At 46.9% G+C, this 27257-nt stretch overlaps 1 protein-coding gene across 2 annotated transcripts; it reads left to right on the forward strand.

The window, feature by feature from the left end:
- Window positions 1-10249: 10249 nt before the first annotated feature.
- LOC143831684 (uncharacterized) lies at window positions 10250-26406 on the forward strand. Of its 2 annotated transcripts, XM_077324901.1 has the most exons (7): window positions 10250-10554; window positions 17403-17513; window positions 17698-17864; window positions 19613-19710; window positions 20769-20863; window positions 24361-24570; window positions 25695-26406. In XM_077324901.1, the coding sequence occupies exons 1-7, from the start codon at window positions 10519-10521 to the stop codon at window positions 25749-25751; spliced, it is 774 nt and encodes a 257-aa protein (XP_077181016.1). In that variant the 5' UTR covers window positions 10250-10518; the 3' UTR covers window positions 25752-26406. The 2 variants fall into 2 exon arrangements, with proteins under 2 accessions (XP_077181016.1, XP_077181015.1); XM_077324900.1 differs by lacking the exon at window positions 10250-10554 and having other exon boundaries at window positions 16764-17513.
- Window positions 26407-27257: the final 851 nt, after the last annotated feature.

Genomic DNA, 27257 nt, shown 5'->3' on the forward strand with positions numbered 1-27257 from the left:
TGTTTTAACTGATTTGCCATTTTCATGGCTGCCTCGTTCTTAATTTAGTTCTCTCATCCCTCACCCAACAAACCTGATGGGATTTTACAGGCAAATGTGTATAGGATTGGTGCGCCTGGATTAAAAATTGAAAATGCTCCAATAGGGCTTCAAACTCACCATACTCTGAGAGTTAAGGAGACGTGAGACGCACAACTCATAGTTGAATGAGAGGCATAAAGGAGTCTCATTTAGGAAACAGCCCTACAGAGAGTGTCTGAAACTTACCTAGTAGGACTTAATCTTAGCAGTATCATTACTGCTATCTGTGTTTTAACATGCTTAAGTAACCCCTGATAAAAGATTTTAGTGGCTCCTTTGGAGTCATAAATAAGCTGTTCCATAACAATTAAGTTTGATGAAATAAGTAGGAGCTGCTTTTCATACTACATTTTTAGACTTTTTAGGCTTATTGTGCAACGATTTTCTGTGTCTTGTGCAGGCCAGGACCTCAAAATCTTTCTCTGAGCATTTTATTTCAGTCTGGGTTTTTTGGGTTTGGTTTTTTTGAATTGATGTTGCCACAAAAACAAAATCCAAAAGTCTTCAATTCTGTAAATATTTCCAGATAATGAAAATGATGAAGCAGCCAGTGCTGGGACAGTTCAAATGTCATACTTATAGGTAAAACAAACAAACAAACATCCTGATTGTTATATTTTAATTTACTATGTTTTTTCATGGTTTTGGAGAGTAGGTATTCTGCTTCTCTTTTCACAGAATCCACCTTGAAAATGGGAAGCATTTGAAACCTCACTTAAGCATTTTTACTCGTTAATCAAGATGCAGCGACCCTAAGCACATTTACTTGGACAGCAAGTCTCCCTGGGAAAGTGTAGTTATATGCACTGCTGCTTTCTCTTGACTAATCTCTGGTTCTTGTAAGAATTACTTGATATTTTCTCTAAAAACAAGGCTAAGCCCATGATCCGAAGCACTGGAACTTACTATCTGGTAGCTGTGTTTAAGATTGGGCTGCACGTATTGTTTCTATAGGGAAATGTCATAACACAGGGAAAGGTTGGGGCCCATACCTTCTCCCCATAGCTGCTTCTCCTGCATGCCCTTATTTACAAAAGGTCTACATAAACATTGCAGGAAGTGAAGCTTTTGCCCTGTTTTTAGCTCACAAAATCACTTGATGAGGTTGAGAAGGCTGTCTAGGAAGGGTCCTCCTAAGCCTTCTGCAGTGAGACCTGGTCCAAAAGGCATGGAGTCATAGATCTAAAAAGCTGTAATGAATATCGGCTAAGCAGATGCCTAGACAAATTTTGTGCCTTTACGATGGTTACTTCTGCATAGTCGACTATCTCTGCTTTCTGGGCTAATGCTTGAAAAGCCTACACAGGTGACTGTTAGGCAGTCTTCTAGTGCTCACAAGTCTCTAATGCCCTTTAGTTGAAACATTGGACAGGCAGGGATGCCTTTCTTATTTGCCTCTTCAGCCATTGGTTTTCAAGGCAAGGCTGTTTATATTAATTTTCACAAATATTTTAAGATGGTGCTGACCTCCTAGGAGAATTTTAAGAGCCAAGCTACGATGCTAAGTCTCTTTGGGTCCCCTTCCTTTAGGAGTCAATTTTCACCCTATGCATTGAGCCTATGCTACTCTGTAGTTCCCAGTCATGTGTGGAAGAGGCCAGTAGTTGCTAGGGCAAGGAGTTACAGCTCAGAAACAAAGCACACACTCTTATATGCACAAGATTTCAAGTTCAGTCTTTGAAAAAGATCTTAGTGACTTGCCCTGAGCTTGGAGGGCCCCTATCATCAGTTGGAATAATCAATAATCTTTGTAGACCAATGGTCTTATCTTTCTATGAAGCTGCCTCACATAAGCTCCTTAAATTGGATGTGATTGGGGAGGTGTTGCTAACTGGCCATCTGGTAAAGGTTCTCTCACAGCTGCTCCCTGGGGGGGGGGGGGTGTGAACTATGTTGCAGAGTCCATCTTTGGCCTCCAAGTTAGCAATTTATGCAACCCTCCCCATAGGATCCCATTTTATCATATTACACCAATTTTAATGAGCTGACATGTTCTTGAGGGGGAAGACCTTTTCTGTCATTAGGTTGATTGGGCATGGTAATTGGGCTGATCATGGAACTGTATGCCTTTTGGAGAGGCAGTGAAAGGCAAGTTCCTTGGATCCAGTAGTGGATTTCCACACAGAGTGGAGGGATTTTAGCCAATTTTCCTCTCTGCTGCAGAACATGCAGTTTGTGGTGAGTTCTACATCTCCTAGTCGCAGCATTTCAGGGACATTTTGGGTTGCAGCAGAAGGGAAAGTGCAAAAAAAAAAAAAAGCACTCTATAGACAGAATTCTGCAGATGTTTGGTGGATCCAAGCCCCTTGGATTGACAATGGAACACCACAGTAACTGCCTCTGTTTAATATTGCATAGAACTCCCCAGCAGCAACCCCAGGAAACAAAACTGCTTCAGGTCGGTATGTCCCTCATGCCAGTTCCCTTTGCAAAAGGGATTCAGTCTTTCCTGGTTCCTTGGTGATGGTTAGCAAATGCATTTATCTTTCTAGAAAGTTGTTCTAGAATTGTTTGTTCTGTATTGACCTACTGGGGAAAGAGAGGTAATGAATGTAAAGTAATGCTGCTTCTGAGTAGGTTTGAGCATACAGAGGTGTATGAAGTAGGGTTAAAGAGTTTGTGGTTGCCCAATCTTCTGTTAGTAGAGAAGGGCAACAAGACTTGAGTTTGCTGCCTTTCCTGAAGTAATCTTTTATTTTGTGGTCAAGTCCCATGGGAGCAACGTCGCCTTTGTTTAGCTAAATGTGGCATCTGAGCCTTTTCTTCTGTGCTGCAAAGTGAGACGTGTCTGTGGTCATGGGCCTCCTGCCAGGCTCCTCCCTTCTCCCCCTAACCCTTTGGGATGCCTTTCCTTACATCTACTTGAGTAGGCTGAGAAAGGGAATTAAGTTTGTTTTGATGGCTCTTTCCCTGCTTGTGCCATACAAACTTGGGATAGTGGGGACTGGCTCAAAGTCAGGCAGACCTTCCCACCTGTGTGGATTGTCTGACTTGGCTCCCAGTGTGCCAGTGAGAGCTCAGGCAGTTCCCTGCACGTATGTGCTATGGAGACAGAGAGTGTTGAAGGTGTACTTTCAGTCCTTAAAATCAAAAACCAAATGGGGCTATCTGCATTTACAGTGGCCCTATGGAATTGGCTTGAATTGTCCCCTGTCCATCTCCCCCCCCCCCCATCACTGTGGACAGGGTATTGTTGCCACATCAGTGCCTGTTAAGGGGTCTTGGCAGCCCATCCGGGAAAGCAAGTTTATAGAAGGCAATTATAAACCACGGCATCAAGACGCTCTTCCCTGTCAGTCTCCACAAGCAAAGCACTTTGAACGGCCGGGTCTCTTGTCACTGAAGGACGTGATTCTGTGCAGGTGGAAATGGCCGGCTGTGATATTTCGGATGCAACCTGTTCCTGATGTAAGTTCTCTGTGGATGCCAGCCAGCCTCTGCGGAGCCCTGCAAAGTGTCCTGGACTTTGAGCCAGTCCCTCTGAACTGTTCAACGTCGCCAAGCACAAATCGGATTGCTTTCCACGGAAGTGAGCTTTGCCATGGACCTCCTGTCCTCTGTTGCCCTGAACTTGTGGCCACCCATCTCGTGTGCAATGTACTGTGTGTAATCTTGACACACCATTAGTTGTCATCCCCCCCCCCATCATTGGTTACTTCTGTGAGTCTCCCTTCATCCCTCACTTCTAAGAGCAGGGGTTTGTACTGTTGTGGGAAGAGGAGAAGGCTACGCTAACAGGCCACCTCATTAGAGCATATTCCCCCCCCCCCCATATTTTGGTTTCTGCAGAGGATTTTTCCAGAAGCTTGTCCTTTTCAATGTTCCATACACAGCGCACATCTCCCGGTTTTCAGTGTTTGTATGTTTTGGGATGACCTTGTGCGATGCAAGGCAACTTTTGAGTATTACATTTCTTTGCCCAAGGAGGAAAGGCAAGAGAGCCAACCTGTCTTTATTTTTAATGAAGTGAACCTTTTCTTTCCTTGGTTTTGAAATTGTAGCAGGAGATGCTGCTCTGCCATTCTACAGTAAAAAATGGTGCTTCAGAACCCAATATACTGTGTCTTTGTTGTCTTTTTTGGGAGGGGGCTCTTTCTCTTCTTTAGAAATGTGTTCTACAGGGCAGTGGTCCCCAACCCCCGGTCCGTGGACCGGTGCCGGTCCGTGGATCAGTCAGTACTGGGCCGCGGCTCTTCCTCGTCCTCCTCTCCAGGTGCTGCCTCAGCACCTGCCATGCCACTCTACCACCGGCTCACCTTTGGTGCTCTCCAGCGGCCACCATGGCTGGGGCTCCCCCTTGGCGTAGCACTGCGCAGCTACTGCTGGCAGGGGCGCTGGCAGGAAAGCAAGTGGAGCAGGGGCTCAGGCGGTGGCGTCCCTTGGCAAAAGACTACCCCCCCCCCCGGGCCTCAGTAAAATTGTCAAGTATTGATCAGTCCCCAGTGATAAAAAGGTTGGGGACCACTGCTATAGGGTATTGGGACCCAGGGGGGAGAGAAAATTTAGTTCGAGACCATTTAGTTCGAGATTCCAAAGTGACAATTATATGGAGTGGAATTTGCAAATACAACCAGCGTCTTATGTTCTTGAACCATGACCGCTCTTTTCTGGCTCCCATCTGAGAAAGAAATGACTATATTCCATGCAGAAGTCTCTTGTAAATGTTTATCTCTGCTTTGGATCTCCAGCAGTTGCTACAATGGTTGGATGGATGGTCTCTGCTTGTTTTTCAGGATGCTTATATGAAATCTTTCCAGTCCTAGACTCGCTTTTAATCTGTACTTGGAATGTGGTAGTTTGGTTCTAAGAGCTGCCTTATGCCAAGTCAGACCACTAGACCATCAAAGTCAGTATGGTCTGCTCTGACTGGCAGCAGCTCCCCAAGATCTCTCTTAGAGGTCTTTCACATCACCTACTAGTTGATTCTTTTAGCTGTAGATGACAAGGGCTGATCCTGAGATGATGATGATGATGATGATGATGATTTTGATTTATTCCCCGCCACTCCTGAAGCCGGCTCATGGCAGGCTACAAACATCCAGTTAAAAATCCCATTAAAACCCCATTAAAATGGACACAAAAACACGGTGGGAGGAAGGAGGGTCAAGATAACATAGGTTGCTGCTTAACGCAGATTTTCTGCTTACAAAGCAGATACTCTATCACTGAGCCAAAGCCCACCCCCCCAATACCTTTTGTTTATGAGGTATGGCCAAACTGTGGCTCTGCAGATGTGGGTTAGGGACTACAATTACCACGAGTCCCTGCCAGGATGCTAATTGTAGCACCCACCAAGCTGTCCTCCTGACCTAGAGGGAGAATCGGGGATTCCCCCAGAATTACAGCTCACCTCCAGATTACACAGATTAGTTCTTCTGGAGAAAATCAATGCTTTGTAGGGTGGTCTCTATATGGCACTGTACCCCACTGACATCCATCTATCTCCAAATCTCCAGGAGTTTCCTTACCTGGACCTGGCAGCCCTCCATGGGAGGCAAGGGAAAATAGCTCTATTGATAGAAATGACCACAAGGATCCTAACCAGGTGTCAAAGTGCCAGTTTTTATTGCCACTCAGCCGGCTCATTTTGGAGAAGGTGTTTGTCCTTGTTTTACACTGCTCCTCTTGCTTGCTTTGTTTCTGGACATTCATCCCATCTTTCAAGGATGGAAGAGTATTATTTTTTTGCCCCAAGCAAGGCGGAGGCATGCCTGTTTGATTCTTATTTGCTATGAGCTACTTCTTTTAAGTCCTGGGGGAAGAATCAGGGACCTGGGATTTTAGCCTCAGGGCAAGAGAAGCCGTACAAAACAACTCTCCTCTCCTTGCTGTGCCGTGATGCTGGAAACTGAGACTGGCCTGTCTGAGATTCTAAATGCCCCCAAGGTTTGTGGGTCACCTGGGGTGGGGTGGTGCTGCAAAATTTTAAGAGATGCTTTCCCAATGCTGTTACACCCAAACTGTATCTTCCTCCTGCCATTAACTCCTTTTTTTAGGGCAAAGGTTTTCTCCCCATAAATTATGATGATGGGTCCCTCACCATGTGTAGTTTGACCCTATTAGATCAAGAATAGATGTAACTGTGTCCTGGGATCCAAGTGTGATTCCTGTTTCTTTGTCTCCCTCTGAACAGCAGACTCCCAAACTGTCTCAGAACCTCCCTCCTGTTTCGAAAGCGATTTGGCAACTGGCATTGCCAGAAAGGAGTGGGGTTAATGATTAAGTTTTTAAAGGGTTTTGCTTGTAATTGGTCCCATACAGTCTCTCCTGGTAAAGGAATTGTTGTCTGATGCAGGAATGTTTGTACCGACAGTTAATTCAGCCAATTTCCACTCAGAAGAGCCTCTTGTGGCACAGAGTGGTTAGGCAGTGACATGCTGTCTGAAGCTGTCTGCCCATGAGGCTGGGAGTTCGATCCCAGCAGCCGGCTCAAGGCTGACTCAGCCTTCCATCCTTCCAAGGTCGGTAAAATGAGTACCCAGCTTGGTGCTGGGGGTAAACGGTAATGACTGGGGAAGGCACTGGCAAACCACCCCGTATTGAGTCTGCCATGAAAACACTGGAGGGCGTCACCCCCAAGGGTCAGACATGACCCAGTGCTTGCACAGGGGATACCTTTACCTTTTATTTCCACTCAAGAAACAGCTTCTGGGCCCTGGACTGTTTCCAAAATGTCGTTTGTTTCTCTTGGCTCTGTTTTTTTTTTTGTCTTCTGTAGCCCACCTCAAGTATCCTATGTAGCTGTGTTTAAGGAAGAAGCTGGAAAATTAAAACGGTGTCCTCTGTTGTGATATGAGAAGGATCCGTAGCTCAGTGGTAGAGCATCTGCTTGGCATACAGAAGGTTTTAGGTTCAATCCCTGGTATCTCCGGTTTAAAAAGGACCAAGTAGTAGGTGATGTGAAAGACCTCTGTCTTCCTGGGACCCTGGAGAGCTGTTGTCCGTCTGAGTACTGACTTTGATGGACCAAAGGTCAATGTAAGTATATGCTGGTTCAGTCTAAGGCAGCTTCATTGTTCAGTCTGGACTCCACTTCGTCTTGACTTATGGGTTGCACGGTAACAGCCCCATGGGACAGGCTGTGGAGGTATCCCTGATTTAAAATGGAGGGATCAGTGACAAATCGTTAGATTTGGTGGGGAGATTAAAATGAGTCTGGGTGGACATTATGCTGGCTTTGCACAGTGGAAGACCTGCGCTGCTGACAAGGAAATGTTTAAGCATTCAGTACAATTAGAGATTAAGAAATCTAAGCATCCATTAATGTTCTATGGCAGGGGTAGTCAACCTGTGGTCCTCCAGATGTCCATGGTGCTGGCAGGGGCTCATGGGAATTGTAGTCCGTGGACATCTGGAGGACCACAGGTTGATTAGCCCTGTTCTATGGCAAGGCATACAAATTGCAAAGGCCACTTAGCTCAATGGAAAAGCCTATGCCTTGCATGCATAAGGAGCAGGAAGAGGTGGGGCGACCTGCCCTGGCTCAAACTCCAGCATGTAGCCCGGTGCAAAGCCTCTGGTGTGGGAACAGTCTGCCTTAGAGAGCCCCTGACAGCTGGAGCAGATGCTTCGTTGGATTGACTCCATATGATGCTTCTTATACGTTCAGAAATGGGGTGGTCTCAAATAGCCACAAGAAGGGGGATCTGTTTCCTTCTGAGGATCTGCAGCCCACTTCTAGATACCCTTTTGTACTGCTCTGCCTCACGTACAATTGCCCCTGTCTCAGTTAAGTGTCCAAAGAGGGGCATATATCCTCCAGGTGGAACTCTTTCCTTATCTGTAACACTAAGCTGCTCTTATAATATTTGAGCTGTGGCCTCCTGGGCAGAGCTGGTCCAGACCAATCAGGACTGTGCGCATCCTAATTGGCCTGTGGACCGGAAACACAGGCTGGAGTGGCCTCTAACGAACCTGGTGAGGGGCAGTCTGGCACAATTGGCACCAGTCTGCCCCTAACTGCTGCTGGAAGAGGTTGGTGGGCTTGCAGGGGTTGGGAAGGGAGTTCCAAGCCTTGCAGAGACTATGGCAGGCCTTTTGGGGACAGGGGGGAGGGCTGGTGGAAGGGCTGCTGGGTGGGTGGGGGAACTGGGATGCTAGCACCCATTGTATTTAAACATACAACAGGCTTTAAAGCTAGTACCGGAATATTTTTAGTCAGTCATACTTATCAGGATCTGCTTTGACTTAGTGGAGTTGGGGAGACAAGAGCAGACAAATTTATGAGGCCAAATGCCTCATATGGTTGTGGCATTTGCAGCAGTATCTGTGATACTGGCTGGGCCATTTGGCTTCCTTTGTTCCAGGGTTGTTTTAGCATCCCAGTCTTACTCTGGAGAACCCTTTTCAAGCTTCAGGTACTGGCTGTTCTGCCACAGTCTCAAGTGTCTGTCGAACTTTGGTAGTTTGTTTCTCTTTTCTGCTTATTTGAATGTTTCTCTTGCAGGCTCAGAGAGGAGTTAAACCCCACACGCAGATTTTCAGAGCATGAATATGACCCAGATAAGAGACTCGAAGCTCCAGAAGGGGAAGACTTGACAAAAAAAGTTGCACTTGATCTCACAGCAGAAGCATAAGTCAAAGCAGTGCCACTTAAGCTTTCTGTGTGCAGAAAGTTGGGGGGAAGAGGAAAACATTGTCTAACACAGATTGCTTGGAAAGAATGACATCCTGGGCTGGCAAGAACTGCAGGGTGCCTGCAGCCTGGGTCTGGCCACCATGGGGAAGGATAAGAACAGAGCTGTACTAGCTCAGAAGATAGTGCTGGCAACTTTGTCCAGATCACACCTTTGCTTTTCTATACGTTGCCCAGTTAGAAAACTTCCACCATGACACTGAGGTCTAGAAAGTGTCCTTTAAATAAAAATGGTTGAAGATTTGAATCTTGAGCTTGAATTCAGCACATAGCACATGCAGGCATGGATCATGTGCAACTCCTGGCCTATTTGCGATAGTAATGTATTTCCCCCAGGATGGGAAGCAAAAATTTAATCCTCCCAGCTCCTTTTGCAGCTCTCCTAAGAGACTAATCAGCAGTAGATCTCAATCTTTTCAGATCTCGTTAGTTCCATCTGGCATCGTGAGACCTGTTTTTAATTTTCTGCTAACCATCTGAGTCTTCTTTCTCCTCCGTTCTATTGGTCCCTCTTTTCTCCCCCATGTCTTTTTTTCTCCTTTTCAAACATATTAAATAAAAAGGGAAAGAAATGTATCATCAGTTTGAGGACTCAGAATTATTACTTCCTTGTCTTGAACCAAAACAAAGAAAGGATGGGCTGAAATGAACTCTTTCAGACCTCTCTCTCTCTCTCTCTCTCTCTCTCTCTCTCTCTCTCTCTCAGGGAGGACAGCACAAGAATGCTGGTGAGTCCCAAAAAGCATTCGAAATTTAGTACCAGCATTCTAGGCTACTATTCTAGATTCTGAGGAATAAGGGAGGTGAACCTACAACTAGCACGCAAGAAACTTACACGCTTCTTTCGCACTGACAAGCACCACTCTGTCGGGGAAACACTCTGGAAATCTCTGACTCACTCTCATTTTCAAGGGGAAGGCAAGCTTCAAGGAAGAAGCAGCGCATAACAGTCCCCGGTCCTCGACACCCTGCTTTGTGTTGGATTTTGAATCTCAGGGGCAGCCACTCTTGTTACTGTCTACTCTGATGGGCAGCAGCTCACCAGAGTCTCAAGCAGAGGTCTTTCACATCACTTGGGCCTTTTAAACGGAGATGTGGGGGATCGAACCTGGGACTTTCAGCATGCTGATGCTCTGCCATGGAGCCATGGGCCCTCCCGTCCCCTCATGTCTGCTGTGGAGACCCTGCCGCCATTTTAGAGAGATTTCAGAATGCCAGAAGAGCCTGATCCTGTGCTCCCCTACACCTTTTCAATAGCCACTTGGGGTGGGGGGTGACCCGTTTGACACTTTAAAAGGGCTCACATGGAAACAAGGGTGCCTGAGCCCACAGCACTGCAGGCTGGATCCTGTTCGGGCCCCTTTGGCATTTCTAAAATGCTTTAAAATGGAAGCATCCTTTTGGACACATGAGGATGCCCTCACATCTACTTTGCTCCAGAGAAAGCCAGTGTAGGGAGGGGAGATGAGAGCCTGTAGTGCTGTTCTTACAGTCGCTCTCCTGCCTGTGCTCCTGACTACAGGAGTACTTAATTCATAATTATTGTTTTGTCTTTTTGGTGACCAGCAGAAAGATCCAACTTCAGAAGCAAGCATCCCTGGAGGTCCAGCATAAAATGCAAAAGTATCAGCTGTTCCAGAGCCCAGAAATATTAGTTCTTTGTCTTGAACAGAAAAAAGGTTGGCTAAAGTGACCTTATCAAATTCAGATCTCTCCTAGAGAGGTTGGCCCGCCTATTCTCTCTTTGAATTGCAGGGATTGGCACAACACTGAAAACTGGGGACTGCAAAACACAAAGGAAAATGTCATTCGTCTTGTGGAAGGAGGCAGATGGAAAGGTGCTGTTTTTTTAAATGGCTAAAAGTTATGATTTGCTGCTAAATGTATGTATGTGCATTGTGTGTGTGTGTAAGGGCTAAATATTGCCCCAGTACATGTTCAGATTTTTCACTACAGATGCACTTGCATCAAAGAGCAATATGTACCCACATTACCTATGGTAAAAGGTATCCCCTGTGCAAGCACCGGGTCATGTCTGACCCTTGGGGTGACGCCCTCTAGCGTTTTCATGGCAGACTCAATACGGGGTGGTTTGCCAGTGCCTTCCCCAGTCATGACCGTTTACCCCCCAGCAGCAAACTGGGTACTCATTTTACCGACCTTGGAAGGATGGAAGGCTGAGTCAGCCTTGAGCCGGCTGCTGGGATCGAACTCCCAACCTCATGGGCAAAGCTTTCAGGCGGCTGCCTTACCACTCTGCGCCACAAGAGGCTCTTATTACCTATGGACTTGCAGCATTGGAATCGTTTGTGCCAAATTTGCTATATTAGTGGAAGGGTTTAACCCTTTCATGCCAGGCTGCCCTCCCCTGGTACTGTACAATATGAAATTCAGTCCACAGAACCCAATTATGAAACATTGTAGTTCAGAGCAAAAAACATTTGTATGTAAACATTGCATGACTAAAGTAAGCTATTGACAATATTGAATGCATGCCAGTACAAACTGAGCTGGATTAAACCTGGATAAGCAAATCACTTTTCACAGGAATTGATGGCTTGTGGCTCAGGAAGACACAAACAAAACTCAACTGGCACTGTAAATGGTTTTGCATGTTTCATCTATCACGTTTTCAGGTACCGTATATTAGCGATCCCCAACCTGTGGGCCGCGGACCACATGTGGTCCCTCGACTAATTGGAGGTGGGCCCCGAAGGTCACCTTCTCCCCCCCCCCAGCCCTTTACTTCATCCCCCCTGGCCCTTTACAACACACTTCATTGTTGTGGCGTGTCTGTATCTTATTTTGAAGGGATGTTTAAACATTACCATAGCGATCAGAGAGCGTTAGGGCAGTGGTTGAGAGTAGAGGAGTAAACTACCCCCCCCCCACCGGGCCTCAGTAAAAGGCGTTGAGTGGTCCCTGGTGAGTGGTCCCCGGCATTGAGTGGTCCCCGGTGATAAAAAGGTTGGGGACCACTGCCGTATATAATTGCCATCCTCAGAGCTGGTGTGGCGTGGCCTGGCAGAGTGGATGCCACAGGTCTGAGGACCGGGTTGTATCCCAACAGTCATGAAGCTCACCTTAAACCAGCCACCCTCTCCACCTGGCCTAACTCCTGGGGTTGCTGGGAAAATAAAATGAAGGTGGAACGCCAGAAGCTTCCCTCTGAAACTGCTTTGAGAGAAGAATGCCTATGCAATAATGGGGCTAGCCTGTAGCTATACAAACCCACATGTGCAATTTAGTTGCACCTGAAATATGCCCGAAGGTTCATCAGATAAACACGATTGTTCAGACTGGCTGTGGATCGCCTGATCGCCAATGTGCACCTAAGCGGGGCAATTGGCATTCATCTGCCCTGCACACTGCTCTATCTTAACGCTGTCATAGCGCTATTGACACAAAGCTGAAGAGATCTGGCCTGTACTGCAACCCTGGCGGAAGTGACATTGCCGGTCTGGCCTTTGCAGATCTCTGCTTGGGTTATGGGGGCGGGGAGGGCTCATCTGCATTCTCTACCCAAGCCAGTAGATGGCAGATGCTAGTGTCATAAGCACTTTCCCATGCCGCTTGATCTCCAAATGACTCCTGTTTTTCAGGGTTTGCTTTAAGGTTTACCCTGCCTCCTGACACATAGCTTCAAAGCAGCACTTTTCAAGGAAAGCAACTCAGGCATGGAGCTGTGAGTCATCCCAAAATGCCCTCAAGGCAGGAGGTGTCAACGTGTGTGTGTGTGTGAGCATGCATAGATTTTGAAAGTGCGTTCTGTACTTTGCAAAAACAATTTGAGATGATTTATTTGCTTGTTTATACCCTGCCGTTCTCCCCAAAGGGGACCCGGAGCAGCTTATGTATTCTCCTCCCCCCTGTTTTATACTCACAAGAACCCTGTGAGGTAGGTTAGACTAAGAGTGTGTGACTGGGCCAAAGTCACCCAACCAGCTTCAATGGCAGAGTGTTTCCTAGATCTATAAATTGCATTATGCATCATCTAGAAACTGCCTTATACTGCATCAGACTCTTTGTCCATCTGTATTGTCTACTCAGACCAGCAGTAGCTCTCCAAGGTCTCAGGCAGAAGTCCTTCACATCAGGGGTAGTCAACCTGTGGTCCTCCAGATGTGCATGGACTACAATTCCCATGAGCCCCTGCCAGCAAACACTTATGGGAATTGTAGTCCCTGAACATCTGGAGGACCACAGGTTGACTACCCCTGCTTTACATCATCTACTACTGGATTCTTTAACTGGTGATGTATGCCAAATGGTTGCCTGAGCACTGAGCCATGGCCCCTCCCCTAAAATCCTAGGCAGGCTATTATGCCCATGCATAAAGGCTGAGAGCAGATTGAGAAGGCAGGATCATAGGATCTTCTCTCATCCATTTCCACACCTTGACTGGCTGTACAGGACTGTGGGATCACAAAACTGGCCTGCTCTTCACATGAGTTCTCAAGAGAAACTGTCTGTACCCAGGCAAGACTTGATCCCAGTTTCTGTAGGTTAAAGTGCTAGTAACCAGTGCTCTCCCAGCTGAATTGGCTCCAGATTGGAGACCGGATCAGGGTCAAGGTTTTGGTATTAACCCTTAAAGCCCTAAATCGTCTGGGACTGGCGTATCTACAGGACCCCTTCTTCCATTATGGCCCTCCAAAAGTGTTAGATCATCTGATCAAAACCTGCTCAGGATCCCTGGACCAAAGGAGGTGAGAATGGCCTTGACCAAGGGCAGGGCCTTTTTGGCCTTGGCCCCAGCATGGTGGAATGCTCTGCCAAAAGAGACCAGGGCGCTGCAGGACCTTAACCAGTTCTGCAGGGCCTGTGGTTGAGGCCAGAAGTAACATCTAGGAAAGCTGGCCTCGCTGCTGACACAGAGGGAAGATCTGTCCTCCAAAGATTGTGAATCCCCCCGCCCCCATTCAAATTAATTGGAGGCTTCTGTAATTTATGTATGTTTAACTGACTGATATTCTGATTTTACATTATGCAATTGTTTTAAACCATGCTATCACCTGCCCTGAGCTATCCAGGAAGGGCAGGCTACAAAAATAGTTTATTATTATTATTTATCATTCTTCTCCTGGGAACAAGCGTCATTCCAGGTATGACTTACCAAGACACAGTCTCTTCCCTTATAGCCCTGTTCACATTTTACACTGAGCACCCATGCATCCTGCCTGCATATACAGGCAACTGCTTATAAGAAAGAACTAGTGATCATTGACTTTAGGAATGAAACCAGAGCTCAGATCCTGGATAAATGTCACATGTTCATTTGTACATGCATTGACTGCACCATGATAACTAACACATATGAAGAACAATCAAATATATGCCATATGTGAATTGTACATATTCCCAGTGGACCTTAACGGACTTCTATGGCCTAATGTTGTTGCGAGACCCAGTATAGCAGTGGTTCTCAACCTGGGGGCCGGGACTCCTTTGGGGGTCAAACGACCCTTTCACAGGGGTCGCGGCAGGTCAAGCTGCTTGGCCGGGGGGGGGGGCAACATCCACACAACAGCCTTGCGGGGTAGATCAAGATAGAGCGTTCGTCTGTCTGGAGCAGTGGAAAAGAGCGAGATCGGCATGGTGGGACGAGACAAAACTGAACTGAGAAACCCCAGAAAAATTTTTTTTTAATATAATCATGAACAATGGATCTTCATGCTATGGGTCAGTTTCGGTTTAATTTCTGTGAAAGAACACTTACATAATTTTCTGGTTGGGGGTCACCACAACATGAGGAACTGTATTAAAGGGTTGCGGCATCAGGAAGATTAAGAACCATTGTAGTATAGGGACACGGAAGGGTAGTTGCTATTTGGCACTCTTTACAAGCACCAAAGCCCAGCCACAAATGTGTTTTAAGGAATAGTTTAAATCTGCAAGTACAAATGAGCAGTGCCTTCCTACAAGCCTGAGTCTTTTCCTCTCTTGAAGCCAAAATTTTGCACAAACATCATTCTGCTTTTAGGATGGCAGTTATTTAAACAAGTGACACCTCCTAGTCGGAGCTGGAGGTAGCAAAACGGCTTTCCTTTGGGAATTTGGTGCCTTGAAGCAACTACCTCGGAATTTCGGTGGTCTGCAACTCACCTCCCTGAAGAAGTGGCAACTTCACCAGAGCGACTGGCACTGCGATTTCTATGGAGCAGCACCAGCCCAAATCCTTCTTACATGCAGGCTTTTCCACCCCCCACCCCCCCCATAGCTGGAGACAGTAGCAGCAAAGCCGGTGCTTGTTTTGTGGATAGCCGACTCCTTTCTTCCAGGGTCCATTCAATCAGTCAGCCCCATTCAACCTTGATTCCCACCCCCACCTTGTACTTGCCACTGAATTATTGAAAAGGGTTCCTCACAGGAAGCCTTTTCCCAGCATGGGGCTTTGCCACAGACAAAGTGTTGCAAACTCTATTCTCGTTCCAGTGTGGGCCCTCAGCAGCCTCCTGCCAGGATCTTGGCCAAGTGAAACATTCTTTTGTATTCCTCCACCCGAACACCAAGGCCTCATGATAAGCCAACTCCCAGTGGGGAAATGAGGGCTTTCAAAAAAAATAAAATAAAATTCAGGAGAGTGGGTGGGTGCTTTCTTTCAGAAAGTGAAGTGTCTGGGAACGAGAAGCCAGCGTGGCAACAAGAAAGGGGGTGTGAGGGAAGGAAGGAACAGTGGAAAAGGACATAAAATATATCTGGAGATCTTGAGGGAGGGAACGGACAATCATGCCAAACACCGAAATTACCTGTGCTTGGGAACATTTGGCCAACACCTATTTATTTAGATATTTATACCCCACTTTTATTCCCAATGGGTACCCGAAACAGCTCTCTCATTCTCCCTTCTGTTTCATCCTCACAGAGGGGAGCCATCTGAACAGTTTTAAGCCATCTGGATAGTTTTAATCGTTCTCTCTCAGCCTAACTTGCTTCACGAGCTGTGTGAATAATATGAGGGAAGAATTATATACGTAAGGTAGATAAGGCATGTACTCATCCCATTCTGCACCTGGGGCAAGTGGGTGGGTGGGGCTTGGTGACACAGGGGCTGTGACTCCTCAGAGGTGACACAGGAATGCCCACATGTGAACCAGCTCCCCACCTTGCTGCCCAATATCCCCACCAAGGGGTGGTGATAGAGGGGCCAGCCACCCCGGACCACGAGATCCTTGGCTTGTCCAAGGAAGAACAAGAACAAGAACAAGAAGAGTTGGTTCTTATATGCCACTTTTCTCTACCTGAAGGAGTCTCAAAGCGGCTTTACATTCACCTTCCCTTTCCTCTCCCCTCAATAGACACCCTGTGAGGTAGGTGGGGCTGAGAGAGCCCTGATATCACTGCTCGGTCAGAACAGCTTTAGGTGGGATGGGGGACTGGCAACCATTGGGAGGGGGCGTTCCACACCAACGCCCATGTCAGAAGGAAGGTTGTGGAGGTTTGTGTGTTTCTCTGTCCGACACAAGCAACCACCATACCCAGCCTCAGGTCTGCAGTGTTGGGGGGGGGGGGGGAGAGACTGCCTACAGCTGGTACATGCACCCCCCTCTACCCACCTTGGCAGGTACCACTGAACATGGGTTGTTTAGGGTGCGCATCTCCTATTGTTCGCAGGTTCTTGATAGGGCCTAGTGTGCCCCCATCAAATAGGACACCCAGGGCATGAACCCCAGCTGGTGTATCCTAAATACACCATTGAAGGTAGAACAAGGTTTGAGTCCAGTGTTACCCTGAAGACTAAGGCACCTTTCATGTGTGTGCACACGAAGGCTTATACCTTGGATAAAACTTTGTTGGGCTTTAAGGTGCCACTGGACTCAAACTTTGTTCTGCTTCTTCTGACAACAGAGTTACCCGCCTCAGTCTATGAAAAGTAGGTTAGACTTGCCTAAGGTCACCCAGCAAGCTTCTGCAGCAGAGAGGGGTTTCAAATATGAGTCTCCCAGATCTTAGTTTGACACTCTTACCAAAATCACATCACCAATAACTGGTTTTGTTTGTTTTGTTTCTAAATGGAAGCAGAGAAATCCATATATGAAGCGGAGGCTAGCAACACTGCCTAGATATGTTTAAAGGGAAACACACTGTTATTTTTTGTCCAACTCTTAAGGAACAGTGTGTGTCCCTTTAATTATCTCTATTGAATGCAGGCACACTTACAATTTTCAGGAACAATCTCCAAAGTTTAAGAATCCCTGGCTGGTGTTGGGGGAGGGGGTCCATTGGATCAAAGGAGGGAATGTTAAGCTTCTGAATAAAGCAAACTCCACTTCGTACAAAAAAGCAGGAGTTTATAGGAACAGGAAGAGAAGACTCTGAAGGATGCCATTGCTTCAGACTTGTCTTTAACACGAAACCCAGCAATAACATGCAAAATAATTCCACTCACAAATGCGTTATGTTTTGTTTTTCTCCCTTGGCCAAACAAAACGTGTTCTCCTTTCATGTTTGAATTTTATCTTTTAAATTTTCAAATTGTCCTGCTTTCTGAGTGACTGATGCCCCACACAGACACACACAAAACCTCATGTTGCTTGGTAGGTTTAATAATTTAGCAAGGATTTGAGCTGAGATTTCCTGCACCAGTATGCCGGCCACTGTGCTAAAAGCCACTATGGAGAAGGTGCTACCTGCTGCTGCCAGCTGTCTAGCTAAAAGGCTCTTGCTTCTGCTGTTCACAAAGCAGGAAGGATTGCAGCAGCACCATGACTACACCCAAACAAGAAGTTTTAAAGAGCGTAGGTGCCACAGTTCTCTGAGTGGCTGCCCGTCTCTTCCTGAACTCAGAACCCACAAGGTTAGTCACATGCTTTTATTTTTATTTATTTATAGTTTGATTTATATACTGCCTCCTCTCAAACTTGCCATCTTGGGAGCTGGCCGTGAATGAAAGAGAAGGGTCTGGAAGCTGAAGTTCTAGGGAGGAGTGGGAAAAGATTCCCATTTCAGCCCTGCCGGTGCTCCCTAACTCTTCCTAACAGGTTCTGATGATACATCCGAAACATGGCTGGTCCTTACATTCACAACGAATCCAAGACTCTCACAGGTGGGTTAGCCCCAAAAGACCTGGGCACTGGAGTCTGCAAAACATCCAAGAGAAAGGTGTTCCTGGGAGACCCCTGCCTGAATATCAGCAGCATCTCTACAGGTGAGCAGTTCCTTTTTCCATTAGGGCTACACCTTAACCCTCCCCAGAGCCTCTGTATGGGTGAATGTGCTGGAAAGGGAGAGAGCAAGAGGGCAAATTGTGTCCAGCCCTGGAAAATGTGAGGTAAAGACAGTGCCTCTGAGCATGTCTGAAGTGCAATGTGCAACCCCCTGAATAATCATACATGCACTGCTCTGTTTTTTGTGGTCCAAGTATGTAGCTGCCAGGCAGTCTTGAAAAGCTGGTGTTGGAGACTGCAGGAGCCCAGGGAGCTGCATTTAAGAAGAGAAAGTGGATGGAAATTATCCCTGTTTCCTTCTTCTGCTAGGGATGCCTCTGTTAATCCAGGAGGAAGCTGGGGAGTGAGTTCCATTTATTCTTCTCCCTCACCTCAGCCTCCTCAGCTGCACGGCTCGTTCTCTGAGTGGTCTTGCAACTTCCGGCACCAGCTTTTCAGAGATTTCAGAGGGGTGGGGAAGACAGGAAAGAACTGTGTGTGCTGACAATATGAAGCTATGATTCATACACCATAGGACCTCACCCATTAGTTCTCATTTGAATAAGGTGGCCAGATTTTAACATTGGTAAAGCGGGACACCATTGACCGGAGGGGGGCGGGGTTCTTGATTAAAAATTGATTAAAAATATATGGAGCAACAAAAAGTTTCATAGAACGCAAAAATAGTATTGTAATACATATTTTTAAATTTTAACGTAAGTACAATTTGCCAGGTACCCCCAGATGTCCCTCTAAAAGTGGGACAATCTGGTCACCTTACATTTGAACCAGTCTGTATTTTGAACAGCATTGTAACTTGGAATTGTTTTGTTGCTTTTGGGGGGCGGTTCCTGGGCTTAAAGGTGGCATAGAAGGCTTTTAAAAAAAAGGATTTCTCAGATTTGTCCCACTGATATGAATGGGATACAGGACTGAAGCAAGCGCCTCAATTCCCTCAGGCATTAATCCTTTGGTATAGTACTATGGCATCCCATGAAAAGAAGATGCTGGTAGGGAACTGTGAGTGGATAGCATATTTGTTTCTACAGAGAAAGGGGATCAGTCTGGAAACTGGTGAAGTGGCTTGTGAAGTTTGGTAATAAGGCGGACAAAAGTGACAAGAGACTTAAAATAGTGCAAAGAAATCTAAAAACTACCCCCCCCCCCAAATCCACTACCCGTAACCTGAGTTATTGCAGCGGAATCAAACTCTGCCTCAGGAACATTGTTGGGAGGAGCTATTTAAATCCATAAACAAACAGTACTGGGGCCATTGTTCTGGTATGACAGCTTTTCATTAGGTGGGGGGTGAGGTGGGGGGTGGTGGCAGAGTTGGTCTGAAGCAGCAGAACAAAGTTTGAATCCAGTGGCACCTTTAAGACCAACAAAGTTGAACTCTTCTCAGATAAAATCAGAGTCCAGTAGCACCCTTAAGACCAACAAAGATTTATTCAGGGCGTGAGCTTTCCAGTGCAAGCACTCTTCCTCAGACTATGATCTTCTTTGTTGGTCTTAAAGTTGCAACTGGACTCTGATTTTATTGTGCTACTTCAGACCAACACGGCTACCCATTTGAATCTATTCTTCTCAGATGTTTGAAGAAGTGTGAATGCACACGAAAGCATATACCCAAAATTAAACTTTGTGGGTCATAAAGGTGCCACTGGACTCAAACTTCTCATTAGGTTAGCTGTGTCCACCTTTTTAGGGTCCCAGCATCCCACGGTGACTTCTATTTCCTTCCTTGCAGGCTGCTGGGCCCTGAGAAAGCTTCCAGTATTATAAAGCCACCCCTCCTGGAAAAACCCATAAACCCTGCAGTACAGCACCTACTGGTGGCTGGTACAGGTAAAGCAGTTTCGGAAAGGCCCTCTCCTTTCCCTCCATCTTGTCAAAGCAAGGCAAAGTGGAGATCGTACTCGGCCTGCTGTCTCCAGTTCTTACACCCGTGTGATTGATCTTGCAATACTGTCCCTGCAGTAACCCTCTGACCAAGTGTGCTACTTCCCCTTCATGTGTTTACCCCAGTTTATCACACTCTATGTTTTATGTACTGGTATGTGGAAGCATCTGGAGCAGGGGTAGTCAAACTGCGGCCCTCCAGATGTCCATGGACTACAATTCCCACGAGCCCCTGCCAGCATTCGCTGGCAGGGGCTCGTGGGAATTGTAGTCCATGGACATCTGGAGGGCCGCAGTTTGACTACCCCTGATCTGGAGCCTAGATCAGGGATTCCCAACCAGGAGCTCTGAAGTGGGGTGGAACGGGGGTGGGTCTGGGCTGTCTTCTCAGCTCCTCCTCTTCTTTCCGGCCTACATGAGGCAGAGCCACCGTAGTAGTAGTAAAGGCAGGAGGAGGGAGCAAAAGGAGGGCCAAGGGTATGGATAGTGATGTCACTTCTGAGGGCGTGGCCAGCTCACTTCTGGGGCTCCTCAAAGTCTGAAAAAATTATTTTAGGGCTCGCAGGGTGTCTGTTGTGGGGAGATGAAGGGTAGGTGAGTGTAAGCTGCTTTGAGATTCCCTTGGGCAGAGAAAAGCAGGGGATAAAGCCAACTCCTCTCCCCCCCCCCCCCAGGAAGGGCCTTCTGTGTCTCCCTCAACTATCGGAAGTTAGCAGGTGGAACTTTTCCTGGCATAGGAATGAAATGATGACAAAAGAGAGACTACAGACTCAAGGGCAGGAGTAGTCAAACTGCGGCCCTCCAGATGTCCATGGACTACAATTCCCACGAGCCCCTGCCAGCGAATGCTGGCAGGGGCTCGTGGGAATTGTAGTCCATGGACATCTGGAGGGCCGCAGTTTGACTACCCCTGCTCAAGGGGGTGTTCATTTGGGAGGGGGGGTGCTTATGGTGGCCCAGAACTGAGGACGGTCAGCTTCATTTCCTCCCTCCCTGTCCCACAGACAGGGCTGAGGAGATCTGGAGGGTACTGCATGAGGAACCCAAGCGCCAGCGTCAGCTTGCAGAAGCTAAGAAAGGCAGCTCACTCTCCCACCAGGTGAGGAACAGATCCAGCAGGGGCAGAGAGCCTGTCTTTGGTAGCCACCTTCTTCCCATCCCATATTTATACTAGAGCTTTATTAAGCATGAGTTAAGATCTCTGCTGTCAAGCAATTGTTCCTGGGCCTGTTGTGCCTAGGGTTCCCAGCCTCCAGGTGGTGGCTGGAGATCTCCAGGGATTACAACTGATTTCTGTGCAACAGAGATCCATTCTTCTGGAGGAAATGGCCACTCTGGAAGGTGGACTCTCTGGCATTATACCCCATGGAGATCCCTCCCCCACAAACCCCCGCCCTCCTCCATCCCTAAAATCTCCAGGTATTTCACAACCTGGAGCTAGAGACCCTACTTGTGCAGGAGGCAACAGAGATACCACTACTAATAAATCATGTTGTGCCATCAGTGCTTTACAGAGTACAGAAAGGGAATGCCTTGCCCCAGGGAGCTTTGTCTCAGTTGTCTCATATTTGTCTCAGTTCCACACAGGCTTAATTTCAGCCAGGCATGGAGATCCAGACACACCTGCTAAGTACCCTGCAGGTTTACTTCAGTTGTGCCAACTAGGACAACCCCAGTGCTGTTCCAGGTTTGGAAAACAGCACAGGCAAAATACTCAGAAGGCTCCCCCCCCATGTCAGAAAATATGCTTTTCCAAAGTTTATGTCTATGTACATGACACATGGAAATTTTTAAACAGAGGCTAGATAGCCATCTGACGGAGAGGCTGATTCTGTGAAGGCAAAGGGATGGCAGGTTACAGTAGATGAGCGATTGGGATGTGAATGTCCTGCATAGTGCGGGGGGTTGGACTAGATGACCCAGGAGGTCCCTCTAAAATTCTATGATTCTATGACACTTTATGCTTTAATATTAGCAATATCTTAACTTGTACTTGCAAACTTTCTCACCATAATTAATCACTATAGGAAGTCAGCTGGTTTGCAAGGAATATCCTTTTAGCCCCCTGAGAACCTGCCTGGATAATATTTATTTATTAAATTTCTATACCGCTCTTCTCTGAGGGCTCATGGCATAACTTGCATTCAGCAACTCCACCACCCCCAGCTCGTGTTTTCCTTTAGCTTCTCACCCAGACTTGGCTTTAAAGCTAAACCACACCTCTGGATTGTGGCCAAATTCACATGCTTATTCTTGAAGCACTCTCACTGTGGGTGTGCACACGTGAAAGAGGCAGCTTGAAAAGTTCCCATCCTGAGCTTGTGAATTCATTGATAGCCATGCAGAAAGGCTGATTTGCATCCAAATCTCAAAAGGTTGCATTAGAGCCCAGATCCATCCATGGGCAGTTGTTGTTGTTATTAGTTGCGAAGTCGTGTCCAACCCATCGCGACCCCATAGACAATGATCCTCCAGGCCTTCCTGTCCTCTACCATTCCCCGGAGTCCATTTAAGTTCGCACTGACTGCTTTAGTGACTCCATCCAGCCACCTCATTCTCTGTCGTCCCCTTCTTCTTTTGCCCTCAATCGCTCCCAGCATTAGGCTCTTCTTCAGGAAGTCCTTACTTCTCATAAGATGGCCAAATTACTGGAGTTTCATCTTCAGGATCTGGCCTTCTAAAGAGCGGTCAGGGCTGATCTCTTCTAGGACTGACCAGTTTGTTCACCTCGCAGTCCAAGGGACTCGCAAGAGTCTCCTCCAGCACCAGAGTTCAAAAGCCATAATTCTTTGACGCTCGGCCTTCCTTATGGTCCAACTTTCACAGCCATACATTGCAACTGGGAAGACCATAGCCTTGACTAGACGTCCTTTCATTGGCAGGGTGATGTCTCTGCTTTTTAGGATGCTGTCTAGATTTGCCATAGCTTTCCTCCCGAGGATCAAGCGTCTTTTAATTTCTTTGCTGCAGTCCCCATCTGCAGTGATCTTGGAGCCCAGGAAAATAAAATCTGTCACTACCTCCATTTCTTCCCCATCTATTTGCCAAGAATTGAGAGGGCTGGATGCCATGATCTTAGTTTACTTTATGTTGAGTTTCAAGCCAGCTTTTGCACTCTCCTCCTTCAACCGCCTCAAGAGGCTCTTTAGTTCCTCTTCGCTTTCTGCCATTAGAGTGGTATCATCTGCATATCTGAGGTTGTTGATACTTCTCCCTGCAATCTTGATCCCAATTTGTGACTCATCTAACCCCGCCTTTCTCATGACGTGCTCCACATACAAGTTAAATAGGCACGGCGACAGTATGCAGCCTGGCCATGGGCAAAGTGGAGGGGTTACTAGCAAACCGCCCTTGAGAAAAGGCTGCCTGCATTGCATTACCAAAGCATCGCTGGGCCAGAAATGTACCAAGTCATGTCAGTTCCCCCCAGGAAGCTGACCTAGCCAAGTTTGCACTCATGCAGCGAGTGAATTGTGAAGGAGTCCTTATGTAGAGAAACATTACTATTCCCATGAGGGGCATCTTCAACTGACCTTTCCCTCACCTAGGCTTATTGTTGAGATGATGGCACCTGGGAGCTTGTTCTTTTCTTTGATATTCCTCTCACAGCTGTGGTCATTCTTTTCCTTAACTCATTCATCCCCACCTCAGCTACTTCCCTTCCTTAATGACCAGAGAGTCAACACCTGAACATCCTTACTAGTCACTCTTTTGGCTTGGGAAACCCATCCTAAAGCAATCATCGATGTCCTCCCTGACTCCGTAATTCAGCCAAGGGCTTTTGTCTCAAAAATGACAGAATTGTTCCCTTGTCTGCATTTCTTCACCTCACCGGGGTAACACATCAGCTCCTTTGTTTTAGAGGCTAGCTGCCCAGCCTTAGTCTCCAGACTAAAAAGACACAGGGCTATAGCCTTGTGTGTGTTGTCCTAGGATCCAGGCCATGTACCCAGCATCATCCATGTCATATTTTCTGTCCAACTTTCATCAGAAGATAGCTATTAATTTTTCTCTGACCTATACTCCCCATAGCACCATCTCAGCTCTTCACTTTCTTCTTGTGTTAGTTTAAATTGTCTGAAAGTTTGTTAAGGCTTTACATTTTTTCCCAATAAAAGATCCCTTTTTATTTTTAAAATTCAGCCACCGCCTGAGTTTTTTGATAGGTCTACTCTCCTGGTATACACAGGTGGAGTTCTCATTTGTTACCCCACTTGCGCAGAGAAGTCTCCTAAAATTACTAATTTCCCCATCCAATATTCAGGAGACAAGTATTTTTAATAACAGTTGAATGCAATCAGCTTACACAGTTATCTACCACAGCTAGAAATACAGCTTTGGTCATACAGGTCTCATGATATCCAACATAGCACTTTTGGTGGTCAAAGGGACCCCTCCTTTTTTATTAGTAGAAAAATCATCTGGATCTACTCCCAAACTGCCTGTAGAATTAGAATGCACATAAGGACATGAAGCTGCCTTAAAATTATTTCCAAAGACAAACAAGCAACTGCTGCAGATCTTTCGCCACAAAGGACATATGACCCTTATGCCCACAAATGTGGCACCTCCTGACATAGTTCTACCACTTTATAGGTACCGTGGCTAGGATGCCCAGTTTCCACACCTAGGATGCAGCAAGTGGCCAACTGGCGTCGACAGCTGCACACAATGCACCGTCTTGGGAAGCAGCGCCAGCGTACAGCCAGCTGCCTCCTGGCCACAAAGCACCTTACCAATCTCAGTGACCCCGATGGGACTGAAGGACCCACTCGATACATGCACTGCACTCCAGACAAGAAGCAGGTATGCATGGTGATGGATGCAAGTTTGATGTAGAGGTTAAAAGCGGTGGATTCTAATCTGGTGAGCCAGGTTTGATTCCACACTCCTCCACATGCAGCCAGCTGGGTGACCTTGGACCAGTCACAATTCTGTTAGAGCTGGTCTTGCAAAGCATTTCTGTCAAAGCCCCACCTACTTCACAGGGTGTCTGCTGCGGAGGGAGGAAGATAAATATAAGACACTTTGAGACTTCTTCAGGTAGTAAAAAGCGGAGTATAAAACCAACTCTTGTTGTTATGGTGGTGGTGGTTTGGTTGAATCAGCTTTCAGAACTGTAGCCACTGAGGGCATACTTTGGAGATGGCCTATTCAGAGATAATCGAGGTCTCTCCCCAGACATTTTACTTTAAATTTAAAAAGAGTCTAACTCTTTTACTGAAATATGCGGAGAATTTTCTACCCAATAAGAGGTAAACCAGGTCCTGATTTTTCTGTTCTTCTACATGAGATATTTTCTGGCCAGAATTATATATTTCTCAGCCAGTGTAATTTACAGATGGTCAGTTCCCCTGTTTTGGCCAGTGTCCTCTTCATGTTCCATTGTGTGCAAGAGCCCCTGAAAGCTGACAAGGGCTGAGATAATATAAAAGTATGTTTAGATTTAAGTTTTTAAGGTTTTGAAGATGTATTTAAGTTTTTGCTGTTTCATAAGAAGAGCCTTACTAGATCAAGTCCGTTCTGAACTTATTGCTCATCTACATCATTGGGGACCCCTGAGTTCCAGTACTGTGGGAGAATGAGTTCTTTCTGTCCCCTCTCTTTGTCACAGATCGGATTATTAGGCCCGGCAGAACAGCTCTCTTTTACAATCCCAGCAGAACTGTTTACGATCCCACAGAGCTCTGATCTCATTGGCAGACTGTTCCACCAGGAGAAAAAGCCACCCAAAAAGCCCTGGCACTGGTTGAGGCTAATTTGATCGCTTTGGGGCCAGGGATCCTAAGCAGGTTTTGGTCACTAATCCTTAGCACCCTTTGGGGGGCATAATGGAAGAGGAGATCTTGACATGTGAGGGTTCCAGACCTTTGAAGGTAAGGAAGCACAAGTGGGGAACAGAGAGACCACCTCCTTCTCTTCTCCTCCAGGACCTTGGGCAGACTTTCTATACAAGCCAAGAACACACTGGAGTGGAGATGCCTTGAATGAAGCCTGATGCCGGCCAGATCTATGTCACCAGCAAAAGATCCTGGCTAAAGTCTTATAAAGCTGCCTTGGGTGTATATTAACAAAGAATTGAAGTCATCTGAGTATGTGGCTGGATGTATCTTTTGCTTATTCTGCAGAGGATGGATGTAGACAGCAGGGTCAATAAGACAATTTGTATGCAGTGGAAGGGGTCATGTGGAAAGGCCGCTTGAAGGAAAATATTTGAGCCTCCACAGGCTTAATGGTTCTCAAAGCAGAGGAAATGTCTGGAGCAAAATCCAAATGTTGTGCCTACCCTGGCACTTTTTCAGGCCTTCCCCACCTTGCTTTTTTGGGGGGCTTTTCCGCACATTGGGCATTATAGCGTGAAACCTGCTGTATTGCAAAGCATGACAAATAATTGGGACTCACCGGCACTCCACACTTCTCAAGCTGTCTCACATGTTTCTGGCCACTTTTCCTGTTTTAGTCTTGTTGCACTTTGGCCAGCCAATCCCCTCCCGGCATGGCTGATTGACAGATGAACTTCCGGTGATCGCCATTAAAAAAAAAAAGGCAGGTGCAAGGGCGAGACATTGGAAGCGGATGTAGCGCTTCTTCGCCTCCATACTTTTCTTTTGCTGCTGGCTGGCTGGTTGTCCACTGGGGGAAAGCACTTTTAGTTTGGTGAATCCATTTTATGCGATTCCCCAACTAGTGCTTTAAAATGGCGGATATAGCGAGGTGTTGCTGGCCAGATGTGGGAGGTTGGCGATGTCATGGGGAACGGCTTAGAATAAAGCGTCTTCACAAGGTAAGCATTTCACTATATATAATCGCATGCAGAAAAGCCCTGAATCTGGGTAGGCGGTAATATTTTGGGCTGCTCCTAGGGCAATGTTTCCTGCTCATGGAGAAAGTGCTAGAGTTGCCAACTCTAATTTGGGAAATTCCTGGAGATTTGGGGGTACAGCCTGGGAAAGACAGGGCTGGAGATGGAGAGGGACCACAGCAGGGTATGGGTGGCCTTCTACAAAGCAGCTTTTTTCTCTGGGGAGCTGATCACTTTAATGATCAGCTGTAGTTCTAGTTCTGGCCCTACCTGAAAGCTGGCAACCCTAGATAAGGGAAGCAGGTTATCTACATCAGGGGTAGTCAACCTGCGGTCCCCATAAGCGTTTGCTGGCAGGGGCTCATGGGAATTATAGTCCATGAACATCTGGAGGACCACAGGTTGACTACCCCTGATCTACATTACGCTCTGCGGGTAATAATTTGTTGGTCATTCCTGGCCCCAGGAAGGCTCGCTTGGCCTCAACTAGGGAAAGGGTCTTTTCAGTTCTGGCCCCGACCTGGTGGAATGAGCTCCTGGAGGAGCTGTGGGTCCCACAGGAGCTTTCAACATTCTGCGGGGCCTGCAAAACAGAGCTCTTCAGCCAGGTCTATAGCTGAGGCCAGGCAGCAAGGAAGATCATGTCCCCTCCCCACTGGAGTGGTGATAGCGAATGTCTTCAGCACCCTCT

The sequence above is a fragment of the Paroedura picta genome, chromosome 3, assembly GCF_049243985.1.
Source record: "Paroedura picta isolate Pp20150507F chromosome 3, Ppicta_v3.0, whole genome shotgun sequence".
Classification (NCBI taxonomy): domain Eukaryota; kingdom Metazoa; phylum Chordata; class Lepidosauria; order Squamata; family Gekkonidae; genus Paroedura; species Paroedura picta.

What these genes read in the sequence shown, in the direction of transcription:
- LOC143831684 (XM_077324900.1), top strand. Translation starts at nt 17,304, where the DNA reads ATGCCGGCCACTGTGCTAAAAGCCACTATGGAGAAGGTGCTACCTGCT. An exon ending in CTGAACTCAGAACCCACAAG is followed by an intron (nt 17,514 to 17,697) that starts GTTAGTCACATG and finishes TCTTCCTAACAG; the next exon opens with GTTCTGATGATACATCCGAA. An exon ending in CCTACTGGTGGCTGGTACAG is followed by an intron (nt 19,711 to 20,768) that starts GTAAAGCAGTTT and finishes CCTGTCCCACAG; the next exon opens with ACAGGGCTGAGGAGATCTGG.